The 18,528-nt window shown below is 37.7% G+C and overlaps 1 protein-coding gene across 1 annotated transcript in view; it reads right to left on the bottom strand.

Annotated features, from left to right (window-relative positions):
* AQR (aquarius intron-binding spliceosomal factor) overlaps positions 1–18,292 on the bottom strand; it is a 61,856-nt gene extending 43,564 nt beyond the window's left edge. Inside the window, exons 1-14 of the mRNA XM_052782510.1 lie at positions 18,141–18,292; positions 17,192–17,248; positions 15,966–16,006; positions 14,909–14,944; positions 12,554–12,674; positions 11,072–11,212; positions 9,391–9,459; positions 8,544–8,644; positions 7,782–7,858; positions 5,876–5,940; positions 3,834–3,950; positions 2,757–2,870; positions 1,841–1,944; positions 923–1,025 (exon numbers count right to left, since the gene is read on the bottom strand). Of these exons, the coding sequence (XP_052638470.1) occupies positions 923–1,025; positions 1,841–1,944; positions 2,757–2,870; positions 3,834–3,950; positions 5,876–5,940; positions 7,782–7,858; positions 8,544–8,644; positions 9,391–9,459; positions 11,072–11,212; positions 12,554–12,674; positions 14,909–14,944; positions 15,966–16,006; positions 17,192–17,248; positions 18,141–18,224 (1,230 nt within the window). The 5' untranslated portion in view covers positions 18,225–18,292. The remainder of the gene's footprint in view (positions 1–922; positions 1,026–1,840; positions 1,945–2,756; positions 2,871–3,833; positions 3,951–5,875; positions 5,941–7,781; positions 7,859–8,543; positions 8,645–9,390; positions 9,460–11,071; positions 11,213–12,553; positions 12,675–14,908; positions 14,945–15,965; positions 16,007–17,191; positions 17,249–18,140) is intronic.
* Positions 18,293–18,528: the final 236 nt, after the last annotated feature.

Raw genomic sequence — 18,528 nt, 5'->3', positions numbered from 1 at the left:
ATAACTAAATGCACACAGTGACATCAAAAGGTGAACAAACACATAGTCCAACTATTGGTCATATTACCAGAGTCAAACAATCATTTGGCTACTCAGCAGACCAAAAATGGCACAACACAACTGAATATTTTCAGTCAAGGCTTAGCAAAGAATCAACTTCAAATAAAATTTATTTTGCTTTGCATTAAACATACGGTCAATAGCTAACTAACACTGCTCGTTCAGCAACAGATAGTCTTAACTCCCTCTTTGGGAGAAAAAAAAAAAATCCATCCAATACTACCATATGTCATCTGAACAAATCTCTCTCCATGGCATCCATAAGCATTGTATTACTACCACCTAAACCTTAGGAAATTATGTGAATGATTTTTAAAGACATGAACAACCACAAAATAAGCCTATGAAAAAGATTCTAAAAAGCAGCTATGCCGTTCTAACACTGATATCAGATTAGAAGCCTACAGTAATATTGTTATACACTGAATATCCCAAAAACCCATTATGTGCATCAAAGGGTATTTCAAATGGGCTTGAGGAACCAAACAGGTACTGAATATCTAGATCTACTTTAGCAGATTTTTTTGTTTTTAAAGGGGACAAACAGGTTACTACATAAAGAGCAACAACTTTTCCAGAAGAACTCAAAACTGTTGCTGAGACTCTGCTTATTGACCTTTACAATTACACCAAGCACACATGTACTAGTTTCTCAGGAAAACTACATTTATAAGTAAACATTTTCAAATACTTAATTGATATGGTTTTAAACCCCATCTCAGTATGCCATTTACTGCTATAACACTGCTGTGGTTCACAGGTGGTTCTGCAAAAGGTCCTTTACTACAGTGTAGTTGCTAGATGTAGCTATGTCTTGAGTTTGCACAAGGAAAACCACAAGCAATGTTAATCATGTTTTTACCAGCAACTCCAGCAGAAATTCCTTCTCGTAGCTCGAGTCTTCCCCTTCCGGAAGGGGTGGCAGTAGGCAGAGGTATGACGCCACCTGGTGAAGAACATTTGAGCTGCACAGTGGAAGGAAAAACAGAAAGGAGCTTGTGTCACTTACTGGAACCGGAGAGAGCACTTACCACTCACTGTAGCTTTTAAAAAAATAAAAAAAAAAAATTCTAACTATGAATTTCATCAGAGACCAACAATTACAGATCAGTATTTTAAGGGAAGTTTGAGATACTTAAATATTTGGGTTTGCAGTTGTTATGAAGTGCTCTAGAGCACTTCCATGAGTGAAGGGTGTTCAGCCACAGGTGTAAGCTGAACCAGTCATCTGCAATAAACAGAGCAAGGTGTGAATATTTTTTTATGGTTTCAAGACATGTACCTGAAAACCAAATCAAACAACGGAGCACATCTGCCTTTGTCAAAATACAGACTGCTATCCTTTTAATCGCAGCATTTACAATACAGTAGAGTTAATACAGTGGTATACTTTTATGATTTCTGTAGTAGTTTTTGTACACAAGACTTAAAAAAGCTAAATTAAAAAAGTTAGAGGTTAAGTTAATTACTGCTACAATTACTTTCAGCAGCTAGCTATTTTCCAGAAAATTAGTACTTTCTCACATTCATTAGAAAAAAGGAAAATAAAGATATTTTTCTTATACTGGAGTTCTAGTACTTCACCACTAGTGGACACAACTCTCCTGTCTCCCTATTTCAGCAGGTGTAAAGGCACCATGACAAGTCAGAAAGACCTGAGAAGTCACATGAGAAGGCACATGAGAAGTCAGAAAGAAAAAAGGCTAGAAATTTGTTACATTGAAACATACTGAGAACAAAGCATTTCAATTTCACGTTAAATTGCATTTTGATAACTTACTTAAGGGGTCCAAATAACTTCACCAGTGAATCACGAGTATCTACTGCAGCTACATTTGAGAGTGCAAAGTCATATAACTCCGGGAAATGTGCAAATGCTGCTCTCTACAAAAGACCCATACCCCAAAACTGAATGTACGCATATTAATGAAACAATTTAATAACAATCTAAATAGTTATAAAAAAAGCATAGCTTCTGATTCATAACACGTAGCACCCTGTGGACTCTACAAGGATAGAAATAAAAACAAGATGAAATCTCTGTTTTTCTTAGTTAGCACCACCTATTTCTTACTCCTGTGCTTCTGATACAATATCTTTTTTATACACCCTCCTATCAGCATTTGTTCTGTCATTAAAATAAAACATAAGGGGGAAGACATGTAGCCTTGCAGACAACTAAAAAAAAGCAAGGAACAAGTTTAATTTAACCATGCTTCCCTGAATTTTTTTATTAAAACCAATGGGAAAAATTCTGAAAAGTGTAACTATCTTTATATGACTACAAGTGATGTGAATTTTTATTTTGTCTCTTATGCACTATTGCTACCATATGTGTGTGCTGCTCTTGAAGAAATGGTGCCACCTACTGCATAATCATAAGTTAAGCTCCTATAGCACTTGATTCTCCCCTCTGAATAGATTTAATGGGAGCAGTTCATCTCAACAATATCAAATCAAAAGTGGTGGTGTTTTGCTAGAGCGTATTATTTAGTCATAGTCACATACATAACATTGAAGCGTTAAGTGCCTTCGATATGGTATAGAAAGTCAAGTTAAAACTATTCCTGTAACTCAACAGGAGAAATAAGGGGTTTACTCTGGGAAATAACTTAATGCCTATTGCAGATACAAATTAGACTAAACCAACAAAACCAAATCCTTTCCCTCCCATAAGCACTTTGCCATCTGCCTACCTGTAGAGAAGTAATTCTGTCATAGTGAATTGTTGTCATCTCATTCTCCGTCAAAGCATTTCCAGTCTGATCATTGATTTCAAAGCCAGTGTAGAATTTAAGCATATCTAAAAGCTGAGACATCATCCATATAAATTAGTGGATTAACAATAGGAGACACCCTACCACAAACAAAACCACAATTTAAGAGGACAAATCTGGGCACCATGCACAAACAAGAGCTCCTCAAAGTTCTTGAAGAAATGGACTAAGGAGTGGTATCTAAATTTTATACTTGGCTGGGGCACAAAATAATTTTGTTTAGGTATCTCATCTACAACCCACAGAAATTACAGCACAGCCCACAACCAATGCCATTTCTTTTACACACTAGGACTTGAAACTGAAACTAACTGCACTAAGGTAATCCAGCCAGAGGTTCACTGCAACACTGAACTAAACTTAGGGCTTGCTGCTACCAAAAGGGAGAGGTCTTGCTCCCCCCGCCCTCTCTGATGACAGCTCTGGAATTCATCCTACCTTTCAATGATATTATTTAACTCAGAAGAAGAAAATTATTCAGATGTGCTGCTGGCTTTGTGTTCCATCAATACTGACCCTCAGAGAAACTGAACAAATGCCAGAGATGAGGGACAGCAAGCAGCAGGAAAAGCAGCTGAGGTGCAGGTAAGGGGACAGATCTTCAGGTCCTGCCATAAAAAACAATATACTGTCTATGACTGAGTAAACTGAGGGACAGTAGTGAAAAACAACTGCACTGTAAAACAGTCTGAGGTCAAAACGAAGCACAGCAGAATGCATTGGTGTCAACTTTTGCTATACGTGGGGTAAAGCATGCCAGTAGCTGCACTGTTTTCCAGGTTGTACCTTTAAGAACTGTTCACAAACAGAGCCAGAAATGTAAGAGCAGTCACACACATAAATACAGGTAAAAAAGAACTACTGTCTGAAGGATTTAAATAAACGTAGTTTGCATCCATCAGAAAAACCTGTCTTAACAAATATAAAACAAAACAATTGCAGTATTCAGAGCTGCATCAGAATGAAAAAATTATTTTCAACAACTTTGTATCTCACCTGGCAGAAGAGATGACCCTCCTTCTCTCTTTTAGCAAGACTGGAGAGGTAACAGTGAACAACAAGATGGGAGTCATCCAACACTGTATTAAACCAGCGCCGTGTGGGAAGCAAAGCCTGTGGTAAACAACCTCATGTTAATACAAGCAATTCTTCAAAATGTAAGAAATCCCGGTTTCTCGTAATTTTCCATTTCAAAAAGGCATATCAAGATAGATTGCTGGACAGTTATTTACATATCTAATACTCTAACAGAGGTTCTCATATTAAAGCAGCATTTACGTATGCCAAGACACTGGTTTTATGCAGGTAGGCTGCTATGAACACAGCCTTTTATATGACTGGGAGCACAGCAAAAACTTGCCGTTAGTGAGATTGCATTTTGCCAGTAATAAAAGTAAATTAAATAAAGCAATTGTTCTACTACTAAGTGTCTACATAATGACTGCGTGCTACAAAAGGTATGTCAAACTGCTGCAACATTGTTTTCAATGTTTGCTTTCTATACTAATTTCATTAATTTTAAGATTGTCTTTCTCAAGGCTGCAAACTGTGTTTCTTCTAAATATGGTATCTTCTAATCTTTGTAAGATACTCAAATTAGATCTAAGAATTTTTCAAATCCTCATTAAAAACCTACAAAAGCTTTTTGTAAACAAAACAGAGATAATTTCTTCTCAATGTAAATAGCTTAAGCTGCTCTATGTGGCAACTGTTCAACAGCGTATAGTAGTACACCTCAACAATTCAAGAGAAAAATGAGTTGTTCTCAGTGGAATCTACAGACTGAATTTAGAAAGCCAAAAAGCATCAACATGGTGTTTAGAACTAAGACGAAGAAAGTAAAAGAATCTGTAGTACAAAATGTTAATCGCCCTGCACAATAATTACAAAAACCAAACTCAGAATAAGAACTTTCCATGGAGTCATTCCTTTCAAATTATCAAATCACCAAGTTTTGATGGCAGTCTATATACTGTAATATGAAACAGTGATATTCTGAAAAAGGCCTTGACATAAGTAAAAGAGCCCATTAACACAGTACATGCTACTGAGGCAAAAAGACTTGGATTTACAGCTAATTTCTCATTTGCTTGTTCCAGTCACTTAAACAGGCTTCATAAACCACCTGAATTCTAACCTTCCTGTAATACCCAGCAAGAACCAACATTAAATGTACCGCCTCCAAGCATTTTGGCTAACAGCCAGACTTAAGTTTAACTTCATATTTTCTCTTATGAGAGTACCTTATACCCATAAGACAACAAGCTCTAATTTAAAGAATTCACTCTATTGCAACTACAAGCACAGGCTACTTAAGTGATTCAGCAGAGGACGGTTAGCCTGTATGAGTTCAAGATCAAGCCATTTTAAAGTTCCCTGTGCTTACTTTTTCAGAAAACCCTGTCTTATTTCAGAATGTCTTCTAAATCTAAAGTTATTTTAAATAAATTGCTACTCATGTGAGAAATTGTAAATTAATCTTTTAATTTTTATTTTGGTACTGTGAAGCTTAAAATTGTCCCACTTTCTCACTTGGCCGCCTATTATTCTGTAACAAACCTAGATCACCAGAACTGTTACTTCTAAATAATGAATTCTAGTCAAATAGAAATAGTTTGCATTTCAGAACTGCTGATGCTTTCTGGGATTATACCCTACAACACAAAAGATATTTCAAGTGACCTATTATGCACTGAGAAGAACACTTCTGGGTTATTCCTAGCAGATTAAAGCGTCACACATTTTCATCAATTGCCAGGATTATTACCACTGTTCCAATTAACAAAGTTTTCTTCACTAAGCAATTTAGGATCCTAGCTTTCTCTAACAGTTCATCTGGTTTATAAACATTACTAGTCAGTTCCAAATGTGGATGCACTGCTACAACCTCCTATTTACAGATGGAAAACCACTATTAAGCAACCATATACACAACTGTGACATAACCACCTGCTAATTGGAACAAGGCTGTAATAATGACTTTACACATTTAAAACCTCTAACAGTACACCTGGAAACAGGCTGAAACAATAACTTACCTCAAGATCTAGCATGAGTTCAATGAATCTCTCACAATAATGAACTTTGTCCATAGAAATAGGACCTAGATAGAAAAAAAATTTTTTTGCAATTGATCCACACCACAATATATTTGTATTTGAACTATTCTTTAAAAATGTAATAAACGCTACTAATATACCAGTATTAATTTTTTACTCTTGTTAAAAGCTAACTAGCTGTCGTGGTTTAACCCCAGCCAGCAACTAAGCGCCACGCAGCCGCTCACTCACTCCCCCCCCACCCAGTGGGATGGCGGAGAAAATCGGGAAAAGAAGTAAAACTCGTGGGTTGAGATAAGAACGGTTTAATAAAACAGAAAAGAAGAAACTAATAATGATAATGATAACACTAATAAAATGACAACAGCAATAATAAAAGGATTGGAATGTACAAATGATGCACAGTGCAATTGCTCACCACCCGCCCATCGATGCCCAGTTAGTCCCCTCGCGGCGATCCCCTCGCCCCCACTCCCCCCAGTTTATATACTAGACATGATGTCACATGGTATGGAATACCCCATTGGCCAGTTTGGGTCAGCTGCCCTGGCTGTGTCCTGTGCCAACTTCTTGTGCCCCTCCAGCTTTCTCGCTGGCTGGGCTTGAGAAGCTGAAAAATCCTTGACTTTAGACTAAACACTACTTAGCAACAACTGAAAACATCAGTGTTATCAACATTCTTTGCATACTGAACTCAAAACATAGCACCTTACCAGCTACTAGGAAGACAATTAACTATCCCAGCTGAAACCAGGACACTAGCACATTCTTCTCTTTCTGAAACAGTCATTTCTTTCATTGCAAACCAGAAAATTTTTGGATATAAGAAAGTAATGGAACCAGAGTTTCAGGAGTGTTTTTATTCACTCTGAAAAAAACCCAACGAACACAACATACAAAAATGCACACTTCCACAAGATACCAATGGCCCGCTAAGCTTCTTCAGAACTTTTAACACTGTGTACTCAAAAATACCTATTTAAAAGCTGCAGTCAAGGTGTGTGCAAAAGGCCTTGACAATATTCAAAGGTACTCAGTGGTGACTACTAAGGAGCCTTTAGAATCATGTCAAAACACAACACTAAGTCTGCTTTAATGAATACCTATTTCCTAAAGCCTCCAATGAACAGTTAATGTAAACGTTCCTAAAACAGGTCTTGCATAATTGGGAAAACAGAGGGAATAGGTATCCTTTCTGAGGAAGCCACGATACACAAAATTTCCCCTTCCAGATCAGTTAAGAGCTGAAGTTTGCTAAGAGTTTAAGAGCAAAAGCAGAACTCCAGGAAGCGATTTCACCCAAATTGTGCTGTGCTTAGAGCATAATAAGCCTTTTTTGTCAAAAGGCTAACACCTTCCTGTACAAACACTTTTCCTTTCTAAATCAGGCAAGCATATAATTTTGCTTGTCACAATGACTTATAAATCAAGAGCAGTCAAATCTTACAGAATTTCACTTCACTTAGGCTTTTGTTCTTACCGTAAATCAACAGTACTGACAGAACAGAGCCTTATGATATGCATTTATACCACCTGTTTAACAAGGGACCTAAGTATGTATGAAATGCTTTAATGCTGTAAGAAGGCTGTAAGCACACAATAAAGAATATCAGTACCCAGAAATATTTTTTTTTATTAAGTCCATACTGAACAGAAGGAGAAGAGGCTTAAAGTAGCTTTCTGCTATTTCATTTTTAAAGCATATACAGATCTGAATACTAATTTTGACACGAGACCCATGCAGACAGGCACATATTTCACTAAAACCCCATTCAGATAAGGTCTCCAACCTCAAGTTGGTATCCTAAGGAGCAGTTGCTTCAGGAACAGAAAAGAATTTAAAACAGATTACCAGATAACAAAGTAACGTAAGAACCACAGTTACCTGAGACAGGTATTGATTTTAGCACAGAAATGAATTTCTGAATGAGCTGTGAAAGAAATCTTCTCTCCCGATATGCTCTACAATCAGACATATGACAAAAGCATTAATATTCCTTAAAGGCAGACTGGAAGTACATCATATCTTTTACTAATACGAAGTTAGCTGCTTTAAAATTTATATAATGGTAGCAGGTTGCTTTGAAACATACCTAAACTATTTAGATGATAACTTTTCTCTCTGCACTTAGGCAGACAGATTAGCAGAATCTACATTTTTAGGCACAGAACTGATTAACAACTCATGCTTCTACTGAGTCAAAGAGGAGAAGTATGTCACCACCCACACCTTACCACATTGCAACACAAAAGTATTGGAACATTTAACTGGCAAGAAAGACACAAATTTATTCAAATACTTGCCTAAGCTATTTGCTTAAGAGCTAAACGTTTGTTAAAGGTCATGAAAAAATACGAGTAACTACATCAATATTCTCTTATGGCTTTCACCCTACAGCTCTAAGATTTGGTATCACAAATTCACTGATCAAATAAAATATTAAGTTCTATAACAGTATTTTGCATAAAGACTGCTGGAAAACAAAATAGTTTCCAGGAGACCATATATGATCAATCCTTATTTGCCATCTTCACAGTTTTTTTTTTTAAAAACACATTTTTTTATTGAAACAATTTATTTTAGCTGAAACACGATGAATGCATTAAGGGCTTTGGATTTAACAGGAAAAAGTTTCTGTAAACATACCGCATTCTTGTCTCCTCATCCATTTTCTCATCATTTTTCTTAATTAGATTCCAGAATTTTCTTAGTTTTGGTGTCTTTTTCAGCTCTTGTTCCAGTCGTTTCTGAAATGTTAAAATGTTATTCAGTCACCAAGAATCCTTTTTTCCACAAGAGATAAAAATACAATCCAGTCTTCTTATTAAAAAAGAAAAGATATATAGAAAACTGAAATAAATAGCTGTCTCGGACTAATCTCAATAAGTATCACTGTATAACGAGAATGTAATACTGCTAGAGAGAGTCTAGACACGGCTAGATCATAGAATCAATCATTTAGGTTGGAAAAGACCTTCAAGATCATCGAGTTCAACCATCAACCATGCCCACTAAACCATGTCCTGAAGTGCCTTGTCTACATGCTTTTTGAATACCTCCAGGGATGGTGTCTCAACCACTTCCCTGGGCAGCCTGTTCCAATACCTGACAACCCTTTCAGTAAAGAAATTTTTCCTAATATCCAGCCTAAATCTCCCCTGCCACAACTTGAGGCCATTTCCTCTCGTCCTAATGTCAACTCCATTCCCTAGTCCCTGTGATCTCATGGTGTTGTCTACAAATTATAGCTTGAAGGAGCTATAAGCAACAAAGCTTAATTTTATGAAAAATTATATAATTAATAATTACAATTACAGGGAAATCAGCAACAAACAAGAAAGAGAATTTTACCAAGCACACAAAAATCTAATTCCATAGGAATGCAGGCAGCTTTAAATACTAGACTTCCATAACAGTATTCAATAAAAATTCACTTTACAGACTTGGATAATGCTTAGAAGATTGCTTTGCCAGTTTACAGTGTTATGCTTACAGGTTGTAGAGCCATCCACATTGGTAAGGAAATGAGCTGCTGCACCTGACCTCTGATCAAATCCACTTCCTGTTAGAAAGTTACAGACAGAAAATGTTTTTTTAAAATTCTTATGTCTTCCAACATGCCTGTGTAACAAAATACATCAATGTACATTACCATCTGAGAAAAATACATATGTTGTTGTATTAGACCTCACAATTTCATAACAGGAAACTGCGCAACAGCCCTACCCAGTAACACTTAAAAGGTTCTTTTAACAGATTCTGTCAGTTCTTAATACTTCAGCAGGGGCCCCACCCATGTAAGTATTTTTAGCATAGAAGCTGATGAGAACCAATGTTCCTTCTTCAGTCATTTCTTGTTCTTGAACTGAGCTTTCTTACTGTGCTTTCTCTAGTTTTTTTTACTCTATTCTTTCTCTCCTGAAGCCCTTCATTTATCAAGTTTCTCCCACTTCATCTACACTCTTCCCATTACCTGAAATAACTGATTTTCTCTATAATTCATGTAACTTCAACTGTTGTTTCAAATGTTCTCTCTCCAATTCTGCCTGTGATCTGGATCCACAAAGTTTTCTTTCTTAAACTACTGAAAAACTTCCATTAACATCTTAAATATGTCTTCATAGACAAATACTCCATTCTCAGCATTCTGAAACTTCACACGTCAGGGCTCCTTACTTAAAACACTACTGTGACTATCCTGTTCTGCATTTCGCAAAGAAGGGCAGCTTCTAATAGCAGTATGCTTTTACAAGCACTTTTTAACTCGCTTCCATATCATGTTATATGAGAAACATGCTCTGCAAACAGGATTCCATACAGTCACTATCAAACCCTCCTTTAAAATGAAGATCCATTGTACCTTGGCCACTACAGAAAAGTACTACCTCAATAAACTATACATGTAAGGTTCAGGATGATTACTGGCTCCCATAATCATTTCTAATTCCAAATACACTTTCTAAATTGTTTTGTCTGTGAAACTTGATTTTGTTGTTTACTTGGGCAGACCCTGATTTTGACTGATATATCCTGTGTGCAATGTAAGTAAAGAAAAAGCCCAGTAGCAAGAGAGGTAATAGAGTACTGTTTCATATAACAGATAACTGTAAATTATTCTCCACACTTGCTACTTAGGATCTATAACTGTATTTTTACTATAGATTGAGAACACAACTTGGTCCAATGCTTTCTTAAAACTATCTTGGGAGAAGTGCAGATAGAAATATTATCTAAACCTGGTTTCAAAAGTGAAAAAAATTACTGTCTTTCTCAATAGTTAATGGAAATAATTTTGTGCAATTTCACAGCCAAACTACAAAGAGTACAGTAGTAAGTAACCTGCTTTTAAGTGTAAAGCACCTTTTCAAATATAAATACCTATTTTTTTAAGCACCATTTTAAACATAAGTCTGAATACATGCCTTTAAATTGCACTAAGTGCCAATCCTCCAATTTCAAGTCTCTTCTACGACCTTGTGTCAGAGAAAAGCAAACGTGACAAGAGAGAGAAAGCAAGAGTCAAAAAGAGGGGTAAAAGCCCTTCGGTACGGCCTTCTTCCTTAAATGGGAGTTTTGCTTCATTTGTCTCATAAGAAGAAATTGCTCAAACTAAACTGCTATTAACACAGAACAGCATAAACACACTGGAAGTATTACAGTTACTTTTAACATACCAAACTATTGAAGCAGTGATCAAGGAAAAGCAGCAGGACTGTCTGTTCATGCAGAGAGTATTCACTGTCATTTTCAACCAGCGATGCTTCCAGTATGCATTTGAAAAAGAAGGGAAAGTGTTCTGGCTTTTTTTTGAATGTCTAGGAATAGAAGAGGAAGTTGATTTTGAGTCAGGTTGATACAAATCATTTCAATCTTCATTCATGTAACATAGCTTAAGTTCTCTAAATCCATTTAAATCTATAAAAGGGAGGATTAGTTTTTCTCTTTTTCATTTATTCAGACCAGGCAGCACAAGCAAAACAGACTAATGATATCCTCCTGACCAGGGATCCTCACACTATGGGCATGCTCGTCATGGGACTACTGCCTTCTGCGTAGTCTAACAGAGATGATGCATAGGACAAACTGAACAAGAAGCACAAGTAGAGTGGATTGTGTTGTGGGAATGATCAACTGGTGATTGCAGAGAATTACTGTAAAATGACACAGGTTAGAAGAGAAATGGTAGATTTTGGCCAAAACTATGGCAGCTGTTTAGTGATCTGCAAGAAGTGAGCAGGTAAAAACCACCAGAGATTAATTACAGTTGTGGAACTCTCACTCAGCTACCTCAGCAGGAAAAAGATAAACCAAATAATCATCAAGATAAAACCGTTTCTTTACAAGGGCAGCCATGTACCAAATAACAAATTTAACTAAGCTGCCTGGAAAGTAACATGCACCTGTCATTTTGCATCTAGTACGTATGCCAGAACAAAAAAAAAAAGACGCAGACATCATATGAGCAAGTTATTAATCCTTTGTGCTTTGCCAGCACTGAAGTAATGGCACTACTATCGGAGTAAGTGTGTTTCTGAAATAAAGCTTGCATAGAATTTCTTACTAGGCTGATGTTGTTGAGATGGCCTGTGAGAACTGGACTGTTTGCAGAAACACTAAATCATTTCTAAACCTATTACTACAAAAACCAGTACACACAAAAGCAGAATAAGAGATTATCTTAGTATAAAATCCCATGCAAGAAAGCTACAAAACCATATTCACAGGTTTTAAGCAAGACACTATTGGATAATATGTTAGACTTCCAGTGGTGCCTTCTTATATCCACAGATATAGAAATCCTTTTTCCTTTCAATATCAGAGCAAGAACTTCTCTGCAAATGCCTGACTTTTGTCAAGTGCCAAAAACACAAATGATGATGATGATGTAAAGGCATCACACAGCAGAACAAAGGACTCACGCACCAAAACAATCAGGTGATTTTTCATCTGTCCATTGCCATTTTTCATCTGTCCATCTGTCCATTGTCATTCCAAAAAGAACACACACTTTAAAACATCACGAGACATTCCAGCTGAGGTACTATTTACTTTTAACACTACAAGCTTTGCTACCTTCTGTCAGTATAAGTGATCACACTGCAAAAGCTGCAACTTGCGGATCAAAGTCAATTCTAGTTGTAATTGAAATTGGTTACCTCCCACGCAGGGACATTCTCTCTGAACTTCTCATTCACCATACAGCAGATTGACATTAAATATGCCTTACTGGACACCTCTGGAGAATAATTCATCCACAGGTAATTTTCAAGGTACTGGCTGTGAAGAGACAAAGAATATTTCATTAGTTGCTGCCACCCACGCAACCTGTCACTCATTTAAAAGAGCAGTTATCCACAGGGGTTTTTTCTTCCTTCTGCTTAAAGCCATCTTTATAGTTTGAGAGTAGTTCCTGACGTTACCTGTCATCTAGGTCACTGCAGCAAAACTTGTTAGACTTGGTAACTGCTACAAGAGACAGATGAGTTTCTTACCAGGAAGACATTCACCAGAGGGTTTTCAAGTGTAACAAGTAGCCACAGCTCAATAGAAAGACATAACATGAATTCATGTTGATTTTCCAAAAGAAGAACAAAAAAAGCAAAAACTTCACTTGTCTAAAGAATGTCACATGCAGCATTTCCTAGCATAAGATGCAAAAGACAACTACCGTAAAACAGTATTTGTATTATTAAATAACCTTTCTCGTAAAAAATTATGAATCATCTAGAGAGATTTTATGCTTCTAATCATGTAAAGGCAATAAAATTTTTTAATAAATTTATTTTTAATAAATTAAAAATTTCTTCTTTATTAATATGGCACATGTCTCAAAAGAGACTCTTAAAATTAGACAAACAACTGTCTCCCTCCTTTAACTTCCTCTTGAAGCTATGCAGGAATTACTCCCGAGGAGGCAATCCCTAAATCCATCATTCTCAGTGCACTTGTACTTTTTGCTACTTTAACAACTGCCAACAGAAAGTGGAAAGTCTTGTTTCTTCCTAAACAAGCTGCTCATCCATTCCTTCATCTCAAGGCCTGCTCTAATATCCATTTGCCCCCTCATGAGCCAACTCAGTTTTACCTATTTACTTTTTTGAACAGCTTACTTTTCTGATGTATTACAGTAAGCTACTTCAATAGTTTCAGATAAGACAAGTACCAGAGATGGTGGTGAAAAAACACAGTGAGAACTTGTATGTAACCAGGAGCAAAAGGCTCAGTAATGTTCAGACAGGGATTTACACTTTCTGGAAGCTCAGCCAGAATGCGTAGCTTCAGATGGAGCTGAGACAATGTCACAGACATATACAAGATGAAATACATACTGCTTCCCAAGAGCTTGGATCTACCAACAGGAGGGGGAAACCCCCCCAAAACTCCGCTGAACTCCATACAACATTTCACCCAGGAATTCCAATAAACTTCAATACATTTTAGTAAATACTATTATGCCCCCAAGTGACAATAAACATATGTGAGCAAGAATGACAGACAGGAAAACCTCATGTGTGTGAAGACAAGAGAGCTTGACGGACAGTTTGGGGGAATGGGGGTAAGAAGAGAAAATGACTTACAGGACAAATGGCAGTAGATGGGGCTATAGACCAGAAAGTATTAAAGTTACATTACAGGTTGGTAACATTAAGAATGTTCACAGAAAGAATAAAAAAACTTGTAACTCCATGGTTGCTGGCATACGAATTCCAGAAGTCATGCTACCAGCATGCTGTTTGTTAGCATCAAACCGCAAACCATAGCTTATATGTTCTCTTCCACCTTTTCTAATAAAGAAGCAGGGAACAGAGGGAAGTTTCTCCTACTTTTCCTAGTTAGTGGTACTACTTAAGTATTTCAGCCTTCTGAAATGAAGAATCTCTCTCAACCAAAAACCATCTCATTCTGTCTGCTCATAAGATTTCAGAGATAAACAGAGCCAAACAGAACACTAAATATTGTGCTTTTAAATATGTAAATAATTGCAAATACTTATTTTACATAATTTTAGACATGCTTCATGAATTCTTCCAGGAAAGTCTGAAGTAGCTGTAACAATCTTCTGGACAGATTTCCATTTCTTTTCAAATGAAGAAAATGTTAGTGATGCTGCTGCAGCACAATTCATTTTTAACCTCACGGTAAGAGACTTAATCCAAAAACTTCCTCTGACTTTGGTGAGTTCTGATTTAAGGCTTAATGACACATTCCAAATTAGAGACTCAAGTTTTTCACCTATTTCATTCATACACTCTTCTTTGGTGCTTCACTTACACTAGAAATTCAGAATCATAAACCAAGATACTCTGATATGTTACTTATGCTTATGAAATTATTTCCTCCTTAAATTAAGCTCTCCTCACTTAATTTTCCTAGGTACACAATTCAAAGCTTTAGTAAGTAGGAACAAATGAGTACACTGCCTTCAAACTGACGTACTGTCTTGCATTTGCTTCTCATCTTTACGGGTTCCTACAAAAAAATAATCTAAAATTTCACTCCAATTAGCTTACCTGAATTCAAGAAGCATTATCTTTCTAATAGCAAACCTAAAAAGGAAGAAGTAATCAATTAACACAGGAAAGAAAGCCTCCCATACACATCTTAGCTGCATGGAAAATGGCTGCATTTTCCCTTATTTTATTATATAACGAAACCTGTAGAAACACCTAGAAATTACTTCTGCCTTCTCATTTCCATGCCAGAGCAACCACTTGAATGCAGAAGCAACTGCTCTAACACTGTGGAAGCTAAAGTTCATGCAGGTTCATTAAGCAATCAAATTCACATTAAAAAAAAAAAGTCCATCTAGACCTTTTAAATATGAAGACACCGCTTCCAATAGCCTTGAAGACAAAAACTGCTAGAAGCCGAGAGTGTCTTCTGGAAAACTACAACTATGTATTTAATCAGTTCATAACGGTATCTCTTCTTAGTGACTGGAAATGGAAGTTTACTCTGATCCTGTATGGCAATTCTTAGATTACTTTCATAAAGGAATCATAAAGGGAATTCTCTCCAGAGCTCAAACGTCCCCTGAAAAACTCCAAACAGCTAAGGTTACAACTCTTTTCTGTAGACACAGCTGTAGAATGCAGTTTATCTTGAATTCTTTGTCTCCCCCATCTAACATTACGATTCACTGAAATGAGACTTGCCCTTTATAAACCTGGTAACAATAATTAGGGAAAAGAGCAAAAAGCTAGTAGCAGCACACTCCTCAACCAATTTTTTTTTCTTTACATACCTTAGTGACAAAAGCAGAGACCAGGCTTCTATAACCATCACAACAAAAACAACATAAAACACAAGAAAATGCCAGATCAAGGAGCCAAACAATATTATGTCCAACCATCACATTTAAGGATTATGAACTCATGAACTTTCTTTTTGCCACATTCAGACTTTGAAATGCCACAATGATTAAATGACTCAAATGCTCTCCAGTCATTTTCACCTGCTTTCAACATGTAAATGCATTTTAAAATATTCTATGAAACATTAGAAACTACTTCAATACAGATAATGCTGGAATGCTTGTCTGTAAGTGAAAGTGACTAGTGTACTTACTTTGACCTGACAATTTCTTTTATATATACATCTTCAATAACCTATGGGAAAGAATATTTCCAAAAAATGGTTTAAGAATTTTATACACTTCATAAAGTGATTAAAAATGCATTAAGACATCTTATGCACTCAAAGTTACTCTGAGTTAGTTACTCTCTTACTGCCATTTGATTAAAAATGTAGTAACAATTATGCCTCAGCTCTGAACAGTCCGAAAGCTTCATAGACACACATTCTCACAATGAAAGTGAATCAACTTAGGGGAAAGCACACAATGATAGAGAATTGATAGGACCTTCATTCAAGTTATTTTGAAGAATAACCTACATCTCACCAAGATTTTTCGTATAAAAGTCAAACAGATATGCGAACTTTTTTATTGTTAATCTTTGGCTTACTGTTGAATTTAAAGAACAGTCTTCAAGAGTCAAGTCTGCATCAACTCAATCATCTGTTGTCACTGTTTCTTTTAACTGACATTTAACCGAATCCAGACACTTTTACCTTGTTTTTCCAACAGGAATTAAAAGAATCTGCACTATCTGTTGCAATAGGCACACTTTGACATCACGTGACACAGAGATACAATTCAGATGCTTATGTACATCCTAGTTCTAACAATCACAGACAAATACTAACACAAATACTACAAAGAAAGTGAGTAAACTGAGGCTGGAAAGGGAGATTTAGCCAAATACTGACAAGGGAAAGAGATCTAACACATAAGAACCCCGTGCTACAAAAAAACAACACAAAATCAAACACATCGTGACGAATTTTAAACATTCAAAATACACATCTCCACCAGAACAGCACTAAAGTTGTCTGATCAAAACTCTCTGAAAAAGCTTTTAGAAAGAAGTACAGAGTTCAGTAATACCTGCATCCTTCATCTTTTTTTGATTTTTAAGAGTAGCCCCTCCTCAAATGTCTTTTAACCTCAAAGGAGATGCTCAAAATTCTTTTACTCTCATAAGTTCTTGGCCAAAATAAAGTGAACAAATAGCATACAAAAGAACTGCACTGCTACAGCACACCTTCATAGCAGTGCCTGCATTTATAAACTACAAATACATAACAAATTATAGTGTGTTAAGCAACTGTTGATCTTCCAAGCAGTCTCCTGTACCCTTATACAAAATAAGCACTACTGGAAGTGGGCACATCAGAAAAAGGTTGATCCTCATTCTTTTACACCCCAACACAATTCCCGTAGAGGTATTTACCTTTGACTCAAAAGACAATTTTTTCTTCACATGTGGAGCCCAGTACTTGTTTGCTAACTGTATGGGGGAAAAATAATAAAAAAAAAAAAAAGGTTAAATGTATACCTTTTCAGTTGTAGTGATACAATAACTCTGTAACACATCCCATCCCAAAACTTTATTTCACTAGTATCGTGCTTAATTTCAGCTTATGGTGACTACAGGTAACAAAATTATGTCTTCCAACAGCGATGCTTTTCAACCATTTAAGGTTTAATGCCTAAACCTTTTCCAACAGAGGTGCGATTCTCTGTAAAAATTTCAGCTCCACAGACTGCTACATAATAAACAATTTTTTTTTTCTTAAGTTACTTCTAGCAAATCCCTCAAAAATACACCATGACCTTTCAGGGACTGCAAACCCCAGATTGCAAATGACTATGCTCCCATTAAGGAATTTCACAAGGAACTAGAGGCTATATATAAAAGTTCTAACGTTTTAAGGCTATTTGCTGTAGCCATCACTTCACCAAAAGTCCTGAGCTGTGGTGGCAAGAGCTTCCCAACCAACTTTATTCAACCTTCTTTATGCTGTAGAAGAGGAAGGAAAGCAGCATTTCAGCACAAAAACCCGAACGCTTGTATAAAAGCCCTTAAAACGTTCAGCTGCAAGAAACTACCGGCAACTCTTCACCTATTATAACAAGGCTGATTTATTTTGTGGTGCTGCTCTTGTACATCTCTCCGGTCTGGAAACGCTGGGGATACACGCCCTTCCGTACGCGACACAGGCGTTAAACCTCTCTTCCCTTACCACAAAACAAGACCCGTTCCCTAGCACCCACGCCCTGCAAAGCCTCCTTAAACGCCGAGGCGCCATCGCTGCCGGAACGGCCTTGCCCGCACCGGGCTCCGGCGGCGGCAGAGGCGGCCCGAAGACCCCCGCGGGCCGCTCCCCCGCCGGCCCTACCTGGGTCACGTACTCCGCGTTGATCTGCGACACGGTAGGCGCCACGATCTTCTTCGGCGGGGCCGAGGACGCCGGCGCCGCCATGGTGACGCCGGCCCAAGGCGCTGCCACGGGCCGGGCCGCGCCGCGCCTCTCTCCGCCCGGGCCAGGCCCAGCGGCATTAACCTCCGGGTACGGTGCAGCGGAGAGGGGACGGCTTCCGGGGCGAGGAGCGCTAGAGCGGCCGCGGGCAGAGCAGGGGCGGCGGCCGCGCCACCTGCCGCGCCTTCCCTGCCACTGCCGCCGGCGGGCGCGGAGCGGCGGTGGCGGCCTCTCCCCGGCCCGCCCCCCCGGCTGTCCCCAGGCCCGGCGCCGGCGGCGGTGAGGTGGGTCTGGGCCGCGGTGTGGC

The sequence above is a fragment of the Harpia harpyja genome, chromosome 3 (assembly GCF_026419915.1).
Source record: "Harpia harpyja isolate bHarHar1 chromosome 3, bHarHar1 primary haplotype, whole genome shotgun sequence".
Classification (NCBI taxonomy): Eukaryota; Metazoa; Chordata; class Aves; order Accipitriformes; family Accipitridae; genus Harpia; species Harpia harpyja.
This window is presented reverse-complemented; position numbering and strand designations above follow the sequence as displayed.